Here is a 20,393-nt window from a genome sequence, read left to right on the forward strand (position 1 = left end):
GCAGTGGGGCTGGCTGGGCAGCCCTGGACGTGGCGCACTACTGACACCCCTAGGATGTTCTCCACCTTGGGGACAACCTTGTGGCACCCAGCCTGCTCTCCCAGCCCAGCACCAAAATGAGTCTTTTGCCTGTGAGCAGCCTCACAAAACCCTTCTGCTTCAACTGTGGGGCTGGTACGTGGGGAGCCCAGACCCTCTGCAAAAAGCAGAGTACCAGCTCTACTGCTGTAACAATGGAGGCCAGCCCTGCCCTGCTCAGGCCAGCCACCTCCACCCCCAATAAAGCCACCCCAACGCAGAGCCACTGAAGTTACCATCAAGGAAATGTTTTATTGGAGAGCAAGTGGGTAGTGGGCATTAGCCAGGGGGCCAGCCCATCTGCCGCCCCCCCAACACATGGAGGTGCAGGTGGTAGACAGACTGTGCACCATGTTTCCCATCGTTGATTACTGTCAGGAGAGGTACAAGGGTCAGGCCACCTCCTTTGTCCCCAGCCCCCCAGGAGCACCAGTGAGGGTCTTGCCCCACAGCACAGTAGGGGATATTAACTCACCAAGGCGGTAGCCATCAGCCAGCCCCTCTGCCTGTGCCGTGCGCGCCGCCACCACCATCAGGTGCCCCAGCAGCTGAAGGGGGGGAGAGTGGCAGGGTCAGCACTGTATGACCCCCACCACCAATGTCCCAGGGCCCTCTCCACACTCACCTCAGTGTCCTGGGGACCCACGCGGCTGATCCGGGGGATGGGACGCTTGGGGATCACCAGGAAGTGCACGGGGGCTTGTGGGGCCACATCACGGAAGACGAGGCACTACCAGGGGGAGCAGGGTAAGCCCCACACCTGTGGGTTCTGCCCCCCTGCCCCGGTGGGGACACAGCTCCTGCTGTCCCAGCTACCTTGTCATCCTCATAGAGAATGGTGGCAGGGATGGTGCGGTCGATGATCTTGCTGAAGATGGTGGGCTGCCCTCCTGCCTCCTCGCCAGCCGCTGCTGCCTGCTGTGCCTTGCCCACCTCCCCGTCCCGCCTGCTGGGCGCCGACAAGCACCGCTGGGGCTGCGGGGCATACCTAGCTTACAGCCTGTGCCCGCAGGGACAAGGACAAGGACAAGGACACAGCCCTGGGGGTGGGTGACAGAGGGGAGCACATGGGGGTAATGGTGGGATGCAAGTGGGGGTGGCAGGGGACATGTGGGGGGATGCACAGGAGGCTGATGTGCAGTGCACGCTGGAATAATGGCAAGGGAAGCATGTGGGGGTGATCGGACTAATGCATGAGGTGATGGTGGATGTGATAGGGGATGCATGTGGAAAGTGGTGGGATTCATACAGGGGTCCTGGGGGGCTGCATACAGGGGTGATGGTGGGGTGCACACGGGAGTGATGCTTGGCTCTGGCAGGGGGTTATCACATGGGGCAACAGGGAGGTGCACACGGGGGTAACAGTGATAGGGGTAAGAGGGGCAGATGCCCAGGGGGTTGGTCGCGGGCTGTGCTGACGGGGTGACAGGGGACTGTCCACAGCCTGGACAGTGGGCTGTGCTCACTAGGCTAACAGGGGGCTGTCTACGGGCCTGACAGAGATCTGTGCCCTGGGGGTGCGGCTGTGCCCAAGGTGGCCCAGGCTGGGCTGGGGGTGGACACCCACGGGTGCTCCGAGGCCCCGGGCCGCGGCCTAGGCGTGCACGGACCGGCGCTCATGCCCGCCGCGGACTTTGCCCGAAGGTGTAAGCAATGGTGAGCATGGTGCGGACCCGCTCCCGTGCCCCTGTTACCCCGCAGACCCCGGTGTGCCCCCCTTACCCCGGGATTCCCCCATCCCCGCGTCCCCCCGCGCCCACCTGCGCCGGGCGCAGTGCGCCCCGCACCAGCCCCCGCGCCAGCACCGCCGCCATGGCCGCCGCTCCCGCCCCCCGGCACTGCACCCGCCCCCTTAAAGCGCCACCGCGCCGGGCATGCGGGCAACCTTCGCGTTGGAACACGCCGGCGGGGACCCTCCGACCGCGGAAGATGGTCACTCCCGCCCCGAGGGGAGTCGCAACCCCGGGCGTCCCGCCCCGACCTCCCCAGCCCCTAAGGGTGTGTGCCTTGATCAAACAATGGAGGACCCCGGGAGGAAGGCTGTGCCAAGCAGGTTTATTTGCACTCAGAAGCCCATTCGTGGGCGCTTGCGGCGGGGCTGTGAGGCGGAGGACAGCTGGCTCTGTGAAGAAGGGAAGCACAGCTGGCTGGCCTGGCTGCCAGGGAGCTCTAGGGGCTCGGGGGGCCCCTCGGCCCACACGGACAAGTAGTCCCGCAACGTTTTCCGCCGCTCCTTGGGGATGCCGCGGCAGCGCAGGCTCTGTGAAGACAGCAGGGCTTCATCGGGCGCTGGTGAGGGTGGGTGGCTGCGAACTGGGGGGCTGCCTGCTGGTGGTGAGCCCTCCTGAGAGAGACTGGGGGGGCGGCCGGGGGAGAGCAGCGAGGGGCCCACATCACTCAGCTCGGACAGCTCAGACTGGTAGGTGAGGGAGGAGGTGAAGCTGGCCGAAAGGCTGCGGTGGCCCTGAGCTCGCTTCTGCCGCCGCCGCCGCTCCCGCAGCGCCCGCTGTCTCTGCACCACACTGAAGCTCGTCCTCTCCTCCCACCACTGGTCCCAGTCCCCAGCCCAAGCTGCTGTCAGGCGGTTACTCAGGGGGTCTGGACCCCCTGCCAGCTCCAGGGTCTGTGGCAGGGGAGGGGGCCGGAGGGCCAAAGGCTCCCAGCGCTGGATGCGGCCCCCTTCCTGCATGGTTTGGCGCAGCCACTGGCGCATCTGCTTCTGCAGGCTGCTGGGACCTGCTGGCCCCTCCAGATCTCTGGAGGTGAAGAGGCGCCTCTGGCTGAGGCTGGGGGGCCAGGTGTGCCGGGGAGGCTCCCTCCAGGCCCTGGAAAGGGCCCTCAGCCAGCGGCGATACCGCAGGGCTGCAGCTGGGCTGGGCACTGCTGGTGAGGGCTGGAGGCTGGCACAGGGCTCCTGCAGTAGTTCAGCTTCCTCCAGGGGTGCTGGTGTGCCCACGTCCTCCTCCTCCTCGTGGATAATCACCTCCAGGTTGGGCAAGTAGAATGTTTGCTCTTCCTCCTCTTCTCCCTCACTGCCCAAGCCATGTGGGCTGCTGGCTGGAGCCTCGAAGAGGGGGGAAGAGCCAGGGGCTGTTGTGGCCTCAACCCTCGATGGGGGTGCAGGGGGCTGTGATGCCTTGTGGATCAGCCTCTGGCAGAAGACATCCCCAGCCTCAGAGAGCTGGAAAATCAACATGGACTTGCGCGGTCCATCCTCCTGCAGCGTAGCAACCAGCCCTGCAGGAACAGGAAAGGCACTGTCACCAGGGTTCCAGTCCTAGGAATATTTCAGGGGCCTGGCCAGCACTGGGGACTGCCTCCACCCCTCAGTGGTCACCCTCACTGCTGGCTCCTGCCATGTACATCCTTTTCTATTTCATTAGTTGCTTCCACAGCATTGTTCAGGGCTTTGCTCTTGCTTTTTCACCCACCCTCCAGCCAGGCCATGACAAAGGCTACACTTCCACTCCATTCCACCTTCTCCTCCATGAAGACCTGCAGGCTGGGGCACTGTGGGACACCCACCTGCTGCAGGGGCTGAGAGGCGCTGCCGGAGCAGGTGGTGGCGGTGTGGGAGCTGAGTGGGCAGGTGCTGCAGGCACTCTGCGATGCTGTGCAGCTTCTGTGGAGTCCCCGACAGCTGACAGGCTGACTGGCTGCCCCCTGTGGAAACACCCCAAAAACTGTCTGGTGAGCACAGATGCCAGAGCAGCAGCAAAGAGGCTGGGATGTGGGCACAGAGGAGCCCTGGCTCTGCAGCACCCCTGGAGCTTGATCTCTTACCCCAGTATTGCAGAAGCAGCAGCTCCTGTGTGCAGGATGCACCAAGCAGCACCTTGTGGCTCCTCCCAGGTTTCCCTGGCATCAGGTGAGCAAAGAGTGGAGGGGCCTTCATCATGTGTGCCCACTTCAGAACAGGCACCAGTGGCAACCGCTCGTCCAGCACATACATGGAGAACTAGGACAGAAGTCTTGGCTCAGACAGGACACACCTCAACACACCACAGCAGCTCCCCTCGGATGGAAGATCCTCATGCCCCGTAGGCACTGGGAGACACAGCTGTGAGGCATGTCTTCCCCAGCTCCCAGCTGTGGTGGGACTCACCTGGGTGGTGACAAGGTACTGTGAGGGGTGAGCCCTGCCCAGGTACATGGGCAGCACCACACGCTCACCCTGCTGGCAGCCAGCTTCCTCGCCCACCTTGAACAAGTCAAAGTGGCATCTCGAGGGGGCCTGCAGCAGTGGAACAGGGCACAGTCAGCACTTTGGGCTGTGGAACCCTCTTACCTGCTTGCCCCAAGCCCCATGCCCACCCTCCCAAGCTCACCCGGGCATCCAGGCACTGCAGGCCCGTGCGGTCAGCACAGCTGAGCACCCGTGGATGGGCAGTGAAGTCACTCCAGCGCCAGGGTGAATGGTCCCGAAAAAACATGGTCTGGGGGTCATGGCGCAGCTGCTGCAGCCTGGGGGGACACAGTAGTATTGGCATGGGGGAGGGCTGCCCCAGTCACTTGGCCTCCCACTCCCTGGGACTCCACTGTCTGAAGGAGTCCCTAGACAGCCCTGAGTGCCCTCTCTCACCCAGTCTCAACGCTCCAGAGGTAGACGGTCCCGCTCTGGGTGCAGACAGACAGCTCCCCGGGAAGGTGAGGGCTGCAGGACAGGGAGCACAGCATCACCCTGGGGCGACAGAACCCGCCACACAGAGCAGGGCTGCGCCAGCAGAGCTCCCTCCTCGCACAAACCCTTCCTCCAGCACCTACCTGACAGTGAGGCAGGAGGCAGGCACATCAGTGCGGATCACCTGCAGCGGGGCGGGAGCTGCTCCTGTCTTGCCTGGCACCCTCCAAACACCACAGTGATAGTCTGAGCGAACCCCAACAAAATCTGTCATAGGGAAGGAGGTGGCATGTGACCAGCAGCATCCCAGGGGGCCCCTGCTGCCCCCCCTCCCGCCATCCTGTCTGCCTCAAGATGTGGATCCTGGGCATGGCTCACCTTGCCCATCCACATGGGCTGCAGCCACTTGCCGGATGCGCCCGCTGAGTTCAAACTGCGCTGGAGAGCCCCGGGCGTGGGGCAGCTCCTCCAGCACCACATCCTGGAAATCTGAGGTGCTGAATAAGGGCAGTGCAACACAACCCCAACTTCCCGCCCCAAGAACACCCCATGGGGAAGGATACAGAGGTGATTCATGGCCTGCCCTCCGGGGTGCACCAGGCGGCCCACGGGTGTCTTCCCATCTTCAGAGGGCAACCAGGCCAGTGCCCCCCCAGTGAGGCTGTCATCAAAGAGCAGGCTGGACCACTGCTGCGCCAGCTCCTCGTGCAGGCAGTCTGCCAGCAGCCCCAGCGGCACCTCGAATAGCCAGTCACGACAGAGGTGGGAGAACCAGCGCAGGCGGGAGGCCAAGTGCTGCCGGGGGCAGCCGCTGCAGGGCATGGACGGCATCAGATTGGGGGACAGAGCAGGAGCCCCCCAGACCTCTGCAGGGCAGGGGACAGAGGGACACTCACCGTCGGGCCTCCAGGCGGTCGATGTCCTCCACCAGGGCCGTCATGCGGATGGTGCTGTTCCGGGCTGGTCTCTACAGGAGTAGGGCAGAGTTTGAGAGTTGCAGTCCCCTGGCAAGGGGAAGGGTGGGGAACAGTACTGTTAATCCCTGAACAGACAATGACCTTCAGCTTGGCATTCCCCAGGTAGAAGTTCTTGTGCAGCAGACGCCCCAGGGAACCAAAAGCATCTTCTGGGTGATCCACAAAGAAATGACCCAGCTGTGTGGGAGGGAAGGGAAAGGGTCAGTGCATGCAAAGGTCCCACGCTGCCCTCCAGGTCCATGCCAGGATGCAACACCTCAAATCCCACCTGCTTGGCGAAGTCCAGAGTAGCTCCAGACTTGCCTGCCTGGAGCTTCCTGCACAGGCTGCTGCGGTACAGGATGTCCTCAGGCGCAGGCGAGGGGATCCAGCAGCCTGTGGGGAGAAGGCAGAGCCGCTCCGCATCACACGAGCACAGGGACGCCGCTCAGCACCGCGGGGCAGCGGCAGCGATAGAGACGGAAGGCGCGCTTCCCCCAGCCCCCGAGCTCCTCCCGTTCCCGCGGCTCTCACCCGCGCTGGGCAGCAGCACCGGCACGGCCGCAGCCTCGGCGGCTTCCCACCTTTCGCCCGTCACGCCGCGGCGGGGCACGAACGCCGGCTGCGCCTGTGGGGAGCGAAGGGGGAGAGTCAGAGCGGCCCTGAGCGTCCTGCCCGTTCCCTCGGCCAGTCCCGCAGCAGGGTCTCACCTGGCGGCGGCCGGGGCCAGCCTCCAGCACCTGCCCGTGCTCTCCCCAGCCGGCGACCAGCGCGGGGCCGCCCTCTTCCCGCGGCGGGCCGGCGGTGAAGTATGAGGGGAAGAGCGCGGCCGGGAACTCCATGGGCGCGGCACCGGGCACGGGGCAGCACGCGGCCGGGCCGGCGCTCCCGCTACCCACGGGGACGGAGCGGCCACCGACAATGGCGTCACCGTCGCGCTGCTGCCGCCGCCACCAATCAGCGCCCGGGAACAGCGCGGGGCAGAGCGCCGCCGGCGGCACGGCCACGCGGGGCGCTACCGCCCCCTGTCGGCCGGAGGGTAAAAGCGCACGGCCGGCAGGGGGAGGGGAACGGGAACGGGAACGGGAACGGGAACGGGAACGGGAACGGGAACGGGAACGGGAACGGGATGGGAACTGGAACGGGATGGGAACGGGACGGGAACGGGAACGGGTGAGGGAAGGGGTGGGACCAGGACGGGAACGGCAACGGGAAGGGGAATAGGAACGGGAAGGGCAAGGGAAGCGGTGGAACTGGGATGGGAACGGGAGCAGGCGGGGGAAGTGGTGGGACCGGGATGGGAACGGGCCGGGACCGGCAGGAGAGGTGGTGAAACTGGGAGAGGACTGGGCACAGGGAACAGCGGGATAGGGCCGGACCAGGGCCGGCACTGGAGAATTATGAGGACAGCGCCCCGGCGGGGCACGGGCAGGAGGACGGGCGTTGTTTCCTTCCCTCTGCTCCCCTTGAAAGCAGTGAAAACCCCTGTGCGTCCTGCCAAGGGCACACCTGGTTTTCCGTGGCCTCACTTGTGTGGCCATGGGGCACCCCACACTCCAGTGGGGTGTGTGGGGCCATGGGACAGTCTCAAATATCTGGGGCTTGTGGAGTTGAACTGCAGCTCCTGGAAGGTTGAGGGTGTGCCAGTCCCCAGTCCCAGCCTGCCTTTCCTCAACCCTGCCTGGCCTCAGTGAACCCACTCTCACCCTGGCTCTATGCTCCTTCCTTCCCACAGGGTCATTGCTGCCTTCCCATGAGGGACCCACCTGGCCCTGGGCCCCCATGGGAACCCACACAGAGTTCAGGTTAGTCCCACGGGGCTCTGATGGGACCCTGGAGCTTTGGAGAGTATCTGGAAGGGGGACAAGCTCCCTTGTCCATTTCCCAAGGAGAGCATGACCAGCTCTCTCAATGGTCCTTGTACATCCCTGTGCCAGAGGCCACTGGCCCCAGAGCTGTGATCTGCCCTGGTGATGGAACCCCCAGCCATGCCTGGAGGGGGGCTGTGCTCTGGGGAGGTTTGCTGGGCAGTCAGGTTGGGGTGGCTGCTCCTGCTGCAGCTCCCAGGGTGCCCCGTGGGGAGCACAGGATGAGAGAGGAGCATTCCCATGAGCAGTAGCATTCCCTGCAGCCTCCACTGTGCCCCAGGAGGATGGTGATGGCAGGGGAGTCTGGGGATGATGTCAGGGGAGTTTGGGAAAGTGTGATGAGATCGCTTCCAGTCAAGATGCCCTCATCCCTGCAGGCGATTACAATTACAATTTGCATTAAGAAGGTGGTAGCCACTGGTAGAAAACCACCTGACCCGCTTACACAGCCCTGTGGGGTAGGTAGCCCCATTACCTCCAGCTCTATGGGTAGCCCTCATTGCCTCCCATCCCTTTCCCTAATTCCATGGCATGCCAACAGCTTCATGTCCCTCTCCATTATATATTTCTGTGCCCAGGCCCGTGTTCCTATCCCCTAGACCCGCATCACTGTCCCCTGCCATTGTTTCTGTCCCAGCCCCAAGTCCCTCTCCCCCAACCTATGTCCGTGTCTGCAGCCCCATGTTCCTGTCCCTTAGTGCCATATCTCTGTTCCCAGACTATATCCTTGTCCCCAGCACCATGTCCCTGTCCCAAGCCCTGTGACTCCATTCCTGGCCCATATCTCAATTCCAGGGACATGTTCCTGCCCCCAGCCCTGTGACCCCATTACCAGCCTGTATCCCAGTTCCAGCACCACATTCCTGCCCTCAGCGCCTTGTTCCCGGCCTCAGACCGTGTCCTTGCCCCAGACGGTGTCTCCGTTCCCTGTGCCCCCGTTCCCGGCTCTGTTCCAGCCCCATGCCCGCGTCCCCAGCGCCGTGTCCCTGTCCCCAGCCCTGGGCCCCAGTTCCCAGCCCATATCTAGGGTTCCAGCCCGGTGTCCCTTTCCTGCAGCTTCCCATCTCCATTCCCGCCCGTGTCGCTGTCCCCCCGTGCCCCGGTCAGCGCCGGGTCCATCCCGGGGGGAACGGGGAGGGGAGAATTGTCTCTCGGGGCGGGCGGGGCGTGGCGCGGCCACCGATGATTGACGTGCCAGATGGCCAATGGCTGCGCGGAAGGCGGTCCCGGTGGGCGGGGCGGGTGACGTCAGGGCCGCCGGTGCGCGGCGGGGCGGCCGGAGGCGCGCGCCCCACGGCAGCCGCGGCGGCGGCGGCGGCGATGGCCCGGCGGGGCGGCGGGGGCGGCGGGCAGCGCCTCCCGCTGCCGCTGCTGCTCCTGCCGCTCCTGCTCCTGCCGCCGCCCGCCGCCGGTGAGCGCCGCCGGGAGACCGGGGCGGGGGGCGCGGGTGTGGGGCGGCGGGGCGGGCACGGGACGGGGCGCGGGAGCGCAAGCCGAGGGTGCCGGCGCGGCGGGGGCTCGGCGGTACCGCGGGGGACGCGTGTGCGGCGGGTGGGAGAGGCGGCGGAGCGGAGAGCGGGGCTCCCTCCGTGCGGCGGGACGCGAGGGATGAGCTCGGGATGGGTGCGAGGCGCGGGAGCCGTGGGGCGTGGGGTGCGCGCAGTGGGGCGGGGGGCGGCTGCGGGCGGAACGCGGGGCTGTGTGCGCTGGGCAGGAGCTGTGGGGCGCGGGGTGCGTGCGGCGGGACGCAGGGCATGAACTTGGAATGGGTGTGAGGTACGGGAGCCGTGGGATGTGGGGTGTGCGCGCAGTGCGGGGGTGGGATTGGAGCGCCGGGATGTGCGCGGTGGGCAGGGGGATGCAGGCACGGGGCGCAGGGTCCGTGCGGCGGAGCACAGGACAGCGCGCCGTGGGGCAGCGGGATGAGCGGGTAGTGGGCGTGAGGCAGACGGGCAATGGGATGTGGGGTATGCATGCAGACGGGCAGTGGGATGTGGGGTATGCATGCAGACGGGCAGTGGGATGTGGGGTGTGCATGCAGACGGGCAATGGGATGTGGGGCGGGGGCCAGGTGGGAATGGAGCACGGGGGTGTGCGCGGTGGGCAGGAGGGCTGGAGGTGTGAGTCACGGGGCAGAGGGATGAGCTTGGGATGGGTGTGAAGTACACGAACAATGGGATGCGGGGTGTGCGTGCGGTGGGGCAGGGAGTGGGTGAGATGGGGTGGGCAGAAGGGCTGCAGGTGTGGGGTGCGGGGCGCCATGTGGTGAGTGTGGCACAAGGGATGGGGCAGCGTGCAGTGGGGTTTGGGGCAGATATGCTGCAGAGTACAGAGGTGTCCCCAGCTGGTGTGGGGTGTCATGGGACACAGGGTACACCCACACTGGGTCATGAGGTGGGTGCGATGGGCAGAGATGCGTGTGCAGGGAGCTGTTTGCATAATGGGACACAGGGATGCCTGTGCACAGGGTACTGGATGTCTGTGGAACGGGATGCGTGGATGTGCCTGCAGTGGGGCACAGTGTACCCATGCAGTGGGGCATGGAGACTTGCCTTGGAGATGAGCAGTGGGGTGCAGAGTTGTGCGTGCGAGGAGGACGCAGGCAGTGCACAGGCAGTGGAACGCCCTGGGACGGAGGCGTGTGCGTGGGCAGTGAGTGGGCCCGGGGGGTTGCAGATGCAGGGCAGGAGGCTGTGTGCGCGCAGGGGGCAGCGGAGATGGACAGCCTGCAGAAGCGGGGGTGTGTGTCCAGCGGGGCGTCAGGATGTGCGGGGGATACATCAGCGACAGTATGAGACCAGGAGCAGACTGTGGGGCAGGGAGCTGGCTTAGTGACCGAGATGCGGAAGGATACTTGGGGGCTTCGAGGGGGCATCCCCCGGGAGGGAGGGGAGCTGGCCGGGCTGCCGGTGCCCGGTGCCGCGGCGGGGCGGCAGCGGGAGCTGCGCGCGGTGCTGACCGCCGGCGCGGAGCTGTCCGCGGTGCTGACCGCCGGCCGCGACCCGAGGCTGTAGCAGCGGGGCTGGGGTCCTGCGGCTCTGGCCGCTGGCGGCCGGAAGCAGAGGGGCTTTGGCTTTTCTCCTTCCATCCACTGCTCTTCCATGGATAGTAGTCCCGATCCATCCTCCAGCACCTTTCCCCTGCTCTGGCTGCATTGCCATGCCACCTCAGACTGACCCTTTCTGTGCAACCACATCCCACACCTTGCCCTGGGTGAGAGAGTGTAGGGGGGCTGTGCTGGCACTGGGTAGCTCCGGGTCCTTCCCCCAGTTACCCTTCTGGAGTTGTGTTCAAGACCCTCCCTGGGGTCCCCTGCCAGGTCACTGTCCCCACGTGGGGCTGTGGAGTGACCAGGTGGTTCCTGGTGGAGAAATTGGGATCGGATGCTCTTGCATTGAGGAGACAGGTGTTTCATGCCTGGCTTGTGCCGGCTGGGAGTGAAGGGGAGGGGGAGCTGCCTTTGTTCCAGACAAGGGAGCAGATGCATGTCAGTGTACAGCCTGCTGGGGCTGCACACACGCAGCACAAACACACGTGCATACAAGCACATGCGCACACTCCCAGCCAAGAACATGTAGTGCAAAGCAGACCCTCTTCTCAGCTATCCCACTTCATGCTGGACAAGTCCTCCTGGGCACAGACCTGTTCCCAGCCCACCCTCTACTGGCCTCCCCCTTTCCAGTAGCTTGTGAAGAGGGGTATCTCATTCTTGCTGTGTCTCTAGAGAAAAATGGATGGGTCTCCCAGACTGGCACTGGTGTAGCGTGGTAATGGTAGGTGAAGTTATGGCTCCTGTCTCGAGTCCTGCTCTCCCTTGTGACAAAGAAGTGGCTGTCTCACTGCTGCTGGGGCTTCTGGAAATCCTTCAAAATCGACCTGTCAGGCAGATTGTCAGGGGGCCCCCACCTGTGCCGTGGGCTTGCAGGAAGCGTCTTTCAGACATGGGGCTGTGCAGAGGCACACACCCTCTTGGGCGTGGGCTTGCACGCCTCCACTCTGCCGTGCACGCAGACAGCACCCACGTGTGCATATGTGCACACATATGTGCACCGTTCCTCCTCCACAAACCATGGGAGAGCTGGGAGGCAGCGCAGGAAGTGCTCTGCCTGCTCCTTCTTGTGCCTCGAGGATGAAACTCTGCACTTTATAATGGGCTTGGTGCTGAGCCTCCCCAGCAGGCAGATGAGGGGGAAGGTGTGTTCCTGTGGGAGCTGACCTGCTAGGGCATAGCTGAAGCCATGAAGAATGTCCCTTTGCTATTACAGGTAAAATGCAGGGAGCAGAGCATGAGCTGCCAGGACCGTGGGCTCCTCAGGCTACTGCATATCAGTGCCTGCAGTTCAGTGAACTGGACTTGGGGCTGTGCTGAAGCAGGAATGATGCAGACTGTGCCAGGGCTGAGTGACACAGCTGGGGACAGCTGACATCAGCCCTGGGCATTCACTGAAATGGCACTGTCCCAGCCCCTCCTGCCTCCAGGCTGCTGGATGCTTGTGACACAATCAGAGCCTGGGTGGTGGGCCTGCTCTGGGGGGGCGCTCCACAACCCCCTCCCCAACCCTTTGCCCCACTGAGAGCCGCTTGGGTGTCCTTTGCAGACGGGCTCTTTGTGACCGACTACTTCACCCGCACACCACGCAAGCTCAGCCCCTTCCGCTCCTTTGCCAGCATCGAGCTCTTCCACTTCCACATTCCCGAGGACACAGTCATCGCCGTCTGGAACCTCATCACCTTCAAGGAGCAAGGTGGCACCTTTGGGGATCAATGCCCAGACCGCAGCATCACCGTGTGAGTAAGCAGCCTAGCCTGCCTGTATCCTTCCTGCCTGCCTCTGCTGCTCCTGCCTGGATTTGCCCCTCAGCCCCCTCAGCTTGCCTGCTCTTGCCTGCTTCTTTGCTTACATAAGCACGTGTACCTATAGAGTCAAAGAATCATAGAACCATAGAATCCTTTGGGTTAGAAAGGACATTAAAGATCATCTCGTTCCAACGTGCTACCATGGGACGTGTTCCACTAGAGCAGGTTGCCAGCTGAGTACCATGAAGCTGCTTGCTCAACCCCCCCTGCTCCCCCAGTGGGGAGGAGAACATCATGGAAAAAAAGTAAAACTCGTGGGTTGAGATAAAAACAGTTAACTAATCAAAATAAATATGCCAATATCACTAATTATAAAACAGCTACAAAAATAATAATAATAACAACAGTAACAAAAAGGAGAGAGAGAAATAAAACCCAAGAAAGATGAGTGATTCATCACACAATTGCTCACCACATGCTGACTGATGCCCAACCTGCCCCCCAGCAGTGGTTGGTGGCTCCATGCCAACTCTCCCAAGTTTATACACTGGGCAGGAGCTCTATATGGACCAGAATATGTTCTGTATGGTATGGAACATTACTTTGGTCAGTTTGGGTCAGCTCTCCAGGCCATGCTCCCTTCTAACGTCTTGTGCACCCGCTCTCTGGCAGAGCATGAGACACTGAAAAGGGCTTTAGGGTAAGAGCTGCTGAGCAACAACTGAAACGTCAGTGTGTTATCAACATTGTTCTCATACTAAATCCAAAACACAGCACTGTACCAGCCACTCAGAAGAAAATGAACCCTATCCCAGCCAAAACCCAGACAACGTGTACGCTCTCTCCCCATGATTCATCTTCCCAGGACCAATGCAGGCTCCACTCTTCTGTGCCTGTCACAGATGAACTGTTTTGCTTGAACACCCACTCAGGAAGGCTCAGTCTCCAGAAAGGTCCCAGCTTCCCAGATGTCTTTAAGCACACAGGAAGACACCCACATGTAGGACACACTGGCCAGCCTACACCCTGCTGACTGCCGTCTCTCCTGCAGGTATTTCCGCTCAGGGGCTCCCTCCGTCATTAACCCGCTGCACACGCACTTCCCCAGGGACACGGCTGTCCCTGGCTCCTTTGCACTGACCCTCACCTGGACCCTGCCCAACCGCACCACAGGCGTCTTCAATGTCACCAGCCCACTGCCTGGGGACTGGTTCCTGGCTGCCCACCTGCCCAAGGATGAGGGCAAGATCTCCGTTAAGGTGAAGGGCCTGGAAGGGTCATGGTGGGGCAGGGCTGGGGTCTGACTGCTCTGCGCTGGCAGTGCCCAGGGCAGGTGTCCCAAGTGGGGGCAGTGCCCTGTGCCCCCTGCCCTGTGCTGACTCTGCTCTGCTGCAGGGGCTCTACGAGGAGTGCCAGTATCTCTTCCAGCCACAGCTCATCGTGCAGCGCCTGGTGAACATCGCGGTGCTGTACCCCGGTCATGTCACCGAGCAGAGCATGGCCCCCCACAACCGCTCCTGCCTCTACAAGTGAGTGTGAGAAGGTCACCTATGGAGGGGGCATTCTCAGGGTGGGGAGATGGGGGTGTGCCATCCCTCTGGCTTCCCTCCCCAGCCCTGTTAGTCCGTAGTGATGGGCACAGCCTGGCACTGCTGTCCCGCAGGGTCTTTGTGCCCAGCTACACATCGCGAGTGCTCGTGGAGGTGCTGCGGTGCCGTGGGGCCGAGGGCTGCCCACTCTCTCTGCGTGTGCGGGCCAAGGCTCCTCCCCTGCACAACTCCACAACCCTGGACTGCCGGGAACACACTCCCTGCCAGCTGGCACAGGACCTGCCCTTCTGGCAGCACTGGTACTACGTGCTGGTGGAGAAACACCCTGGGGTGCCGGGCACCGTCTCCTTCCAGGTCACCGTGCAGCTCACAGGTGAGGGTGCATGTGGAGGTGTGGGTGGAGGCATGGTCTTGACTCTGCTTTGGTGTGGGGGCTGAAGGATGCCCTCAGGATCTGTTGCAGCTGGGCACAGGGTAATACCCAGCTCTGCTGGGATGGGAATGCTGTGAGGTGTTGGGGCTGGATTGCACATGGAGATGAATGGTGGCCAAGAAGGAAAGGTGGGAACTGAGAGTGGGCTGGGGCTGTGTGGTGCCCAGGCTGATGGCTCTGTCCCTCCAGACTGTTCCCGTCCCAGCCTGGCCCGGCCGCCCTTCCTGCCCTCCAGCGCCTCCATGAACATGCCCCACTCCTTCGGCTCGGCGGGCGGGCTGGCGCTGGGGGACAGCCCTCCACCCACCAGCCCCAACGACACCAAGCACCCGCTCCCCATCCCTGTCACCTTGCACACCGAGGAGCGGTGCTGGCCCGTCCGGCCCACGCTGCGCAACGAGCTGGACACCTTCTCTGTCCACTTCTACATCTTCTTCGGGCCCAACGTGTCAGTGCCGCCCGACCGCCCCGCTGTCTTCGTCATCAACCTCCTGCCAGTGCTGGACAGTGGTGGGGTGCTCAACCTGGAGCTGCGGCTCAACGTGGTGAGGTGGCCACATACACCCTGGGGGGTCAGGGTGGCTTGGGATGGGGGGAAGGATGGGAGATGGATGATGTCAAGGCTGCAGCAGGGCAGAGAACAATATTTGGGGTCACAGGCAGTGGTTGTGAAGTTTTTGGGGGATGGAGAATGGATTAGGGTGCTCCAAGGCCCACGTTTGGGGTGTTCTTGGGTGAAGGGCAGTGGGTTAGGGCGCTGCTAGTTGGTGTGCTGTGATCCAAGTGCTGTCAGAGCAGGGGACAGCACTGGCACTGGTTTAAGGCCATCTCCTCTGCCGTCAGAGCTCCTTGTGTGGTGAGAATGTGACAGTGTTTGGGTGTCTGAACCATGGAGTCCCACTGACATCTGGTGACAACACCTCGGTCACCTGTGAGACAGGTAGGCTGGGCTCTGCATGTCCATCCTGCCATGTCCATGGGGTCACAACCTCTGTGTCTGGCACGAGGCTGGCTGTGGGGAGGCTGCAGAGGCCATGGGGGCATGTGGCCCTGGAGCCTGGCACAGGGTACCCTGTCCCTGCTCCAGCTCTGTCCAGGGCAGGGGGCTGCACCTTGCTCTGCTCACCCCGAGCTCTTCTGGCCCACAGAGTCTCTGGCAGGCTTCCTGCTCTCCGTTAATGCCACAGCCAGCCTCAGCCGCCTGCGGATCCCCTACCCACAGACCGGCAGCTGGTACCTGAGCCTGCGCTCGCTCTGTGCCACGGAGCACGGGTAAGAGCCCCAGAGCAGCACATCCCCTCCCTGTGCCCGAGGGGGGTGTCCTCACTGTGACCCGTGCGTGCCGTGGGTCTGTGGGTGCGCCCGTGCCCTGCGCTGCTGTCTCTGCTCATTGCGTGCACGTGGCTTTGCGGGCCGTGTGTCACCGCGTGTCACCGCGTGTCACCGTGCGAGCGCTGCGTGGGCACGGATGGCTCCGGCTCGCGTCTGCCTGGCCATCTGCGGGTCCCCGCGGCTCTTCCCTCTGTCTCGCGGTTCGGAAGCGCCTGTCAGCCCGCGAACGCCGGGCATCTGTCAGCGCCTCTCTCTCCGCCCCCGTCCGCGGCACGGCCCATCTGTACCTGTGCCTGGGAGGGGACCGGGCTGTCGCTGGGAGGACAGGGCTCTGCTCTGCCAGTGAGGGGCCATCTCTGGTCAGGCTGGGGGTCTGCTCAGCATCTCCAGGGACTGCTGTGGCTCTGTTCCTGGTCTCTGTGTCTGCCTGCAGCCTTGTGGAAGAGTGAGGCTGGTGTGTGTGTGTTTCTGTACGAGCAAGGATGCACGAGTGCGGATGGTGCTGCATGCATGTTTGGGTGCATATGTGCAGCCTGCTCTGTGTGCATGTTCCGGTTTGCACAAGCAGTCAGGGCTTTGCTGAAGCACTCAGGGCTGTTTGTGTTCTGCACACAGACACGTGCAGATTAGACTGTGTGAGGACGCAGTCAGTGGACAGCAGACCCACGTGCAGCTGGCACTGTGTGCATACCTGTGCGTGTTGGGGTGCCTATGTGTGCCCAGCCAGCAGCTGGTACATGCTGTCAGCCTGTGGGGCTGCCTGTGCTCGGGGTGTGCTGGAGCTGAGGAGCGCTGGCAGTGCCCAGAGTCTGGTGCAGGGGCAGCCCAGGGCAGTGGGGTTGGTGTGCCTGCTCTGACTCTGCTGCGTTTCTTGTTCACGCTGAGTTGCCAGCCACAGTCAGTCCTTCCCTGATGGGCTCACACATGGCCATTGCAGGGTGGGGCGTAGTGTTTGCACAGCAAAAGCCAAATGAAATAGGAACCAGCTGAGTGTGCTGCTAAAGGCAGAAGGGCTTTAAGCATGGCCACGTTCCTCCTGCTCACTCAGGCTGGCACAAACAATTGAAGCACTCAGGATCCTTCGGGACCAGCTCTCAGCTACCCACGCAGCACCAAAGAATCTCATTCTCAAGCTTGCCCAGTCCCTCGATCTCCCATCACCTGCCAAGTCTGGGTGAGATAGGTGGCTCTGGTAGAGGCAGGAGCTCTTCAAGGGCACAGGGTGAGGGCTGACCCCTTTCTCCCACCCCGCAGGTTTGAGCCGTGCACCAACGTGACAGCTGAGGTGTACCTGCGTGCCTACCTCTCACCCTGCATCAATGACTGTGGCATCTACGGCCAGTGCAAGCTGCTGCGCACCAACAACTACCTGTACGCTGCCTGCGAGTGCAAGGCTGGTGAGAGCTGAGCCCGGCACCCACAGACCCTGTGTCCTTCCCTTCCCTTCCCTTCCCTTCCCTTCCCTTCCCTTCCCTTCCCTTCCCTTCCCTTCCCTTCCCTTCCCTTCCCTTCCCTTCCCTTCCCTTCCCTTCCCTTCCCTTCCCTTCCCTTCCCTTCCCTTCCCTTCCCTTCCCTTCCCTTCCCTTCCCTTCCCTTCCCTTCCCTTCCCTTCCCTTCCCTTCCCTTCCCTTCCCCTGGGATGCCACCTGTGTCCCAGTAGTCCATTCGTGCCAGCTGTCTGCAGGGTGCTGGAAAGGGGGTTCCCTGCTCACCCCCTCGACCCTGCGAGGGCTGCAGTGGTGATGGCAGCTCTCTCTCCCTGGTCACAGGCTGGAACGGCTGGGGCTGCACGGACAATGCTGAGGCTTTCTCCTACGGCTTCCAGCTCCTCTCCACGCTGCTGCTGTGCCTCAGCAATGTCATGTTTGTGCCTCCCGTGGCCATTGCTGTCCGCAGCCACTACCTCCTAGAAGCTGCTGTCTACATCTTCACCATGTTCTTCTCCACTGTGAGTGTGTGTGGGGCAGCTGAGGGGCTGGGGCTGTGCAGGGCAGCTCTCACAGCCTTTCCCTGCTACCCCAGTTTTACCATGCCTGCGACCAGCCGGGCATTGTGGTGTTCTGCATCATGGAGTATGATGTGCTGCAGTTTTGTGACTTCTTGGGCTCTCTCATGTCTGTCTGGGTCACTGTCATCGCCATGGCCCGGCTCCAGCCCATAGTCAAGCAGGCAAGTGTGGGGAGGGAGCATGCAGGGCAGGGATGGGAGAGATTTATCCTGATGGGTGCCCCACTGCCCCACAGGTGCTGTACCTGCTGGGGGCCATGCTCCTGTCCATGGCTCTGCAGATGGACCGTCACGGGCTCTGGAACCTTCTGGGGCCCAGCCTTTTCGCTTTGGGGATAATGGCCGTCGCCTGGGTAAGATGATGTCCCTTACGTTCCCATCCTGGCTGCACTCAGCATCTCCCCTCTGCTGCTGTCACCCTTCCCCAAGAACCCTGGCTCCTGAGGGGTGTGTCACCATGGCACAGAGGCCGTGCCTGTCCCTGCTGTGTGTCCTGTTCCAGCCTGTCCTCTCCCCACCACAGACGGCTCGCACCATCCGTCGCCGCCACTGCTACCCTCCCACCTGGAAGCGCTGGGCTTTCTACCTGTGCCCGGGCGCACTGATCGCGGCGGCGGCTGTGCTGCTCTACGCCTTCGTGGAGACAGAGGAGAACTACTTCTACATCCACAGCATCTGGCACCTGCTCATCGCCGGCAGCGTCGGCTTCCTGCTGCCGCCCCGTGCCAAGCCCAGCCGGCGCCTGGGGCCCCTGCCCCGGCGCAAGGGCTGTGGGTACCAGCTCTGCATCAACGAGCAGGAGGAGCTGGGCCTCGTCGACCCCGCTGTGGCCTCCATCAACAGTATTTGTACCAGCTGATGGCACCAGCTCAGACTCCTCTGTCCTGGAGAGCAGCCCTGTGGGGCTCGGCACCCACTCTCTTTGCTGGCCCCCCCTCTCTGGGGTGCCAGGACTCCTCTGGACAGGCACACAGCCACCTGTGCCAACCTGTTCTTCCAATTACAGCCTGATTGAACTTGTCTCCAGGGGTTGCTGTGGCTCAGTCTGGGGCAGAGCTGTGGGGTCTCAAGGCTGAGCTAGGTCACATTCCTCTCTTTGCCAGGCCATGGAGTTACTGAGGGGATATGGTTCGGTGTGGAGGGGAGGAATGGCAGCAGTCTCTGGCTCTCAGTCAGAGCTGCCACTTTGTGGTGGCTGCTCTAGAGCTGATGCAGCTCCAACAGAGCAAAGTGGCTGGCAGGAGGTGGGGAGCAGAGACTGTAGTGTTTTGGCTCCTACCATGACAGGTTGCAAGGCTGGGATGTCGTTGTTGGGGCACTGTGCCCTCACAGATGGCTGTAATGCCTGACCTGGGAGCAGCTGTGCTGTACCAGGGCATCCAGGATCCTCTCCAAGCCTGCAGGACTGTGGTGAGCCCATAGCTGTAGGGGGGGTAGGTGCCACTGGGTGCTGCTGCTCCCTGCCATGGCAGTGCAGAGCTCTGAGAGGCCTCTGCCTTCAAAGGCCCATCCCCAGGAGCCCACAGCCTGTTAGTGTCACCCCAATGCCTGGGACAGCCTGCCTCAGCACCCCACATGTCACTGTCACCCGGACCAGTGACCCTGTGTCCCTGCTGTTGCCCCCAGCGCTGCCTCTGCTGCCTCTGGGCTCCAGTGGGAGGGCTCTGCGTGGGCTGCACCCTGTGACCTGGCTGGGACAGCCCTTTCTCAGCCCCTGCTCCTTGTCTGGCTCACGGGCAGACCTGCGGACTCAGCACCCACTGCAGCCGGTGGTGACCGTGGTGTGGTGACACACTCTTGGGCTGTGTGTGCACCCCAAGACAGGGGGATTCCACTCTGCATCAGCAGCTCAGAGGGGTCCAGGGAGGACAGGGAAAGTTTCACTGACACTTCTCAGCCCTCTGGGGACTTCCCCAATCTCCTGAGAATTTCTCAGCCCTGCAGGGGTCTTCACGGTGGAATCCTGAGGCAAAGCTTGCATCCTCCCAGCCACATCCTGGCTGAGCAGAGCCCACCCGCCAGCAGCCCCCTCCCTGTACCCCTGGGGACAGAGCCCGGCGCAGGGAGATTTACTGGATGCTTAACAGGATTAGCAACTGCAGGCAGGCAGGCAGCTATGTAATAGGATTGCAATCTAATTAAAACTGCTTCTTGGGAGCTGGGCCCCAGCTGGCCAGAGCAGGGTGGGCTTGGGGGTTTGTGGGGACTGTGGGGATGGGATTGGCAGAGCAGGAGGAGGGGTGAGCTGGTGAGGACCATGGCAGTGCCGGTGAGTTCAGGGGTTTGCTGCCTCTGTCTCTGGGCCTTGGTGGGGGCTATGCCCATGGGGAGCCAGCCTGGTGTGGAAGTAAGCTGGGCAGCCTGGGCAGGAACCCCAGTCTTTGTACAAGGACTGGTGAACCTCCATCTGCCACTTTCCTTCCCCCTGAGCTCACCCTCCAGCCCTCTCTCTGCCATACAGAATGTCCTGTCTGGCCAGGTGACAGATTAAGGATTAATTTTTTAATTAAGTCCAATTGCAACCCCACTGGCAGTAGCAGCCCCCAGAGGATGAGGAGCTCAGCTTTAGCTTTCACATCAGCAAGAGGTGGAGTGGAACGCACACTGGGCACAAGCTTGTCCTACACCAGTGCACCCCAGTTTCATGAGGTGTCAGAGCTGCATGGAGCACCCTTACCCATCCCTCATCTCCTGTCTCACTGCTGCAGGGCTGAAGTGCAAACCTGCTGCTTGTCAAATTTGTGAAGACTC

General features: G+C 62.7%; 3 protein-coding genes across 4 annotated transcripts; 1 reads left to right on the plus strand and 2 right to left on the minus strand.

Moving 5' to 3' along the window:
• Positions 1–305: 305 nt before the first annotated feature.
• HINT2 (histidine triad nucleotide binding protein 2) lies at positions 306–1,898 on the minus strand. Its single transcript, XM_058044043.1, has 5 exons — positions 1,839–1,898; positions 895–1,053; positions 704–808; positions 554–626; positions 306–449 (listed from the first exon to the last, which is right to left on the minus strand). The coding sequence occupies exons 1-5, from the start codon at positions 1,890–1,892 to the stop codon at positions 358–360; spliced, it is 483 nt and encodes a 160-aa protein (XP_057900026.1). The 5' UTR covers positions 1,893–1,898; the 3' UTR covers positions 306–357.
• A 215-nt stretch (positions 1,899–2,113) lies between these two features.
• On the minus strand, positions 2,114–7,196 carry TAF1C (TATA-box binding protein associated factor, RNA polymerase I subunit C). The gene is made up of 15 exons (XM_058044571.1): positions 7,185–7,196; positions 6,366–6,680; positions 6,190–6,283; positions 5,945–6,051; positions 5,758–5,853; positions 5,596–5,666; positions 5,263–5,510; positions 5,078–5,188; positions 4,843–4,966; positions 4,661–4,732; positions 4,407–4,542; positions 4,184–4,312; positions 3,862–4,036; positions 3,604–3,741; positions 2,114–3,315 (listed from the first exon to the last, which is right to left on the minus strand). The coding sequence occupies exons 1-15, from the start codon at positions 7,194–7,196 to the stop codon at positions 2,144–2,146; spliced, it is 3,000 nt and encodes a 999-aa protein (XP_057900554.1). The 3' UTR covers positions 2,114–2,143.
• Positions 7,197–7,395: 199 nt separating this feature from the next.
• On the plus strand, positions 7,396–18,664 carry TMEM8B (transmembrane protein 8B). Of its 2 annotated transcripts, none has more exons than XM_058044275.1 (13): positions 7,396–7,460; positions 12,122–12,311; positions 13,372–13,579; positions 13,716–13,849; positions 13,984–14,243; positions 14,493–14,848; positions 15,147–15,243; positions 15,452–15,575; positions 16,890–17,032; positions 17,405–17,583; positions 17,658–17,804; positions 17,879–17,995; positions 18,166–18,664. In XM_058044275.1, exons 1-13 carry the CDS (start codon positions 7,409–7,411, stop codon positions 18,499–18,501), a joined length of 2,343 nt encoding a protein of 780 aa, XP_057900258.1. In that variant the 5' UTR covers positions 7,396–7,408; the 3' UTR covers positions 18,502–18,664. The 2 variants fall into 2 exon arrangements, with proteins under 2 accessions (XP_057900258.1, XP_057900259.1); XM_058044276.1 differs by lacking the exon at positions 7,396–7,460 and adding an exon at positions 9,115–9,146.
• Positions 18,665–20,393: the final 1,729 nt, after the last annotated feature.

Source organism: Melospiza georgiana, chromosome Z (genome assembly GCF_028018845.1).
Source record: "Melospiza georgiana isolate bMelGeo1 chromosome Z, bMelGeo1.pri, whole genome shotgun sequence".
Lineage (NCBI taxonomy): Eukaryota > Metazoa > Chordata > Aves > Passeriformes > Passerellidae > Melospiza > Melospiza georgiana.

Bases quoted from the DNA above. Each gene is read 5' to 3' on its own strand.
- HINT2 (XM_058044043.1), bottom strand. From the start codon at position 1,892: ATGGCGGCGGTGCTGGCGCGGGGGCTGGTGCGGGGCGCACTGCGCCCG. The intron at 1,054-1,838 runs GTGGGCGCGGGG...TATGCCCCGCAG, and splicing joins GCGCACTGCGCCCGGCGCAG to CCCCAGCGGTGCTTGTCGGC. The intron at 450-553 runs GTGAGTTAATAT...CTCTCCTGACAG, and splicing joins GGCTGATGGCTACCGCCTTG to TAATCAACGATGGGAAACAT.
- TAF1C (XM_058044571.1), bottom strand. The intron at 5,511-5,595 runs GTGAGTGTCCCT...CATGCCCTGCAG, and splicing joins GACCGCCTGGAGGCCCGACG to CGGCTGCCCCCGGCAGCACT. The intron at 4,967-5,077 runs GTGAGCCATGCC...TCCCTATGACAG, and splicing joins AGCCCATGTGGATGGGCAAG to ATTTTGTTGGGGTTCGCTCA.
- TMEM8B (XM_058044275.1), top strand. From the start codon at position 7,409: ATGAGGGACCCACCTGGCCCTGGGCCCCCATGGGAACCCACACAGAGT. The intron at 15,576-16,889 runs GTAAGAGCCCCA...CCCACCCCGCAG, and splicing joins CTCTGTGCCACGGAGCACGG to GTTTGAGCCGTGCACCAACG. The intron at 17,996-18,165 runs GTAAGATGATGT...TCCCCACCACAG, and splicing joins GGATAATGGCCGTCGCCTGG to ACGGCTCGCACCATCCGTCG.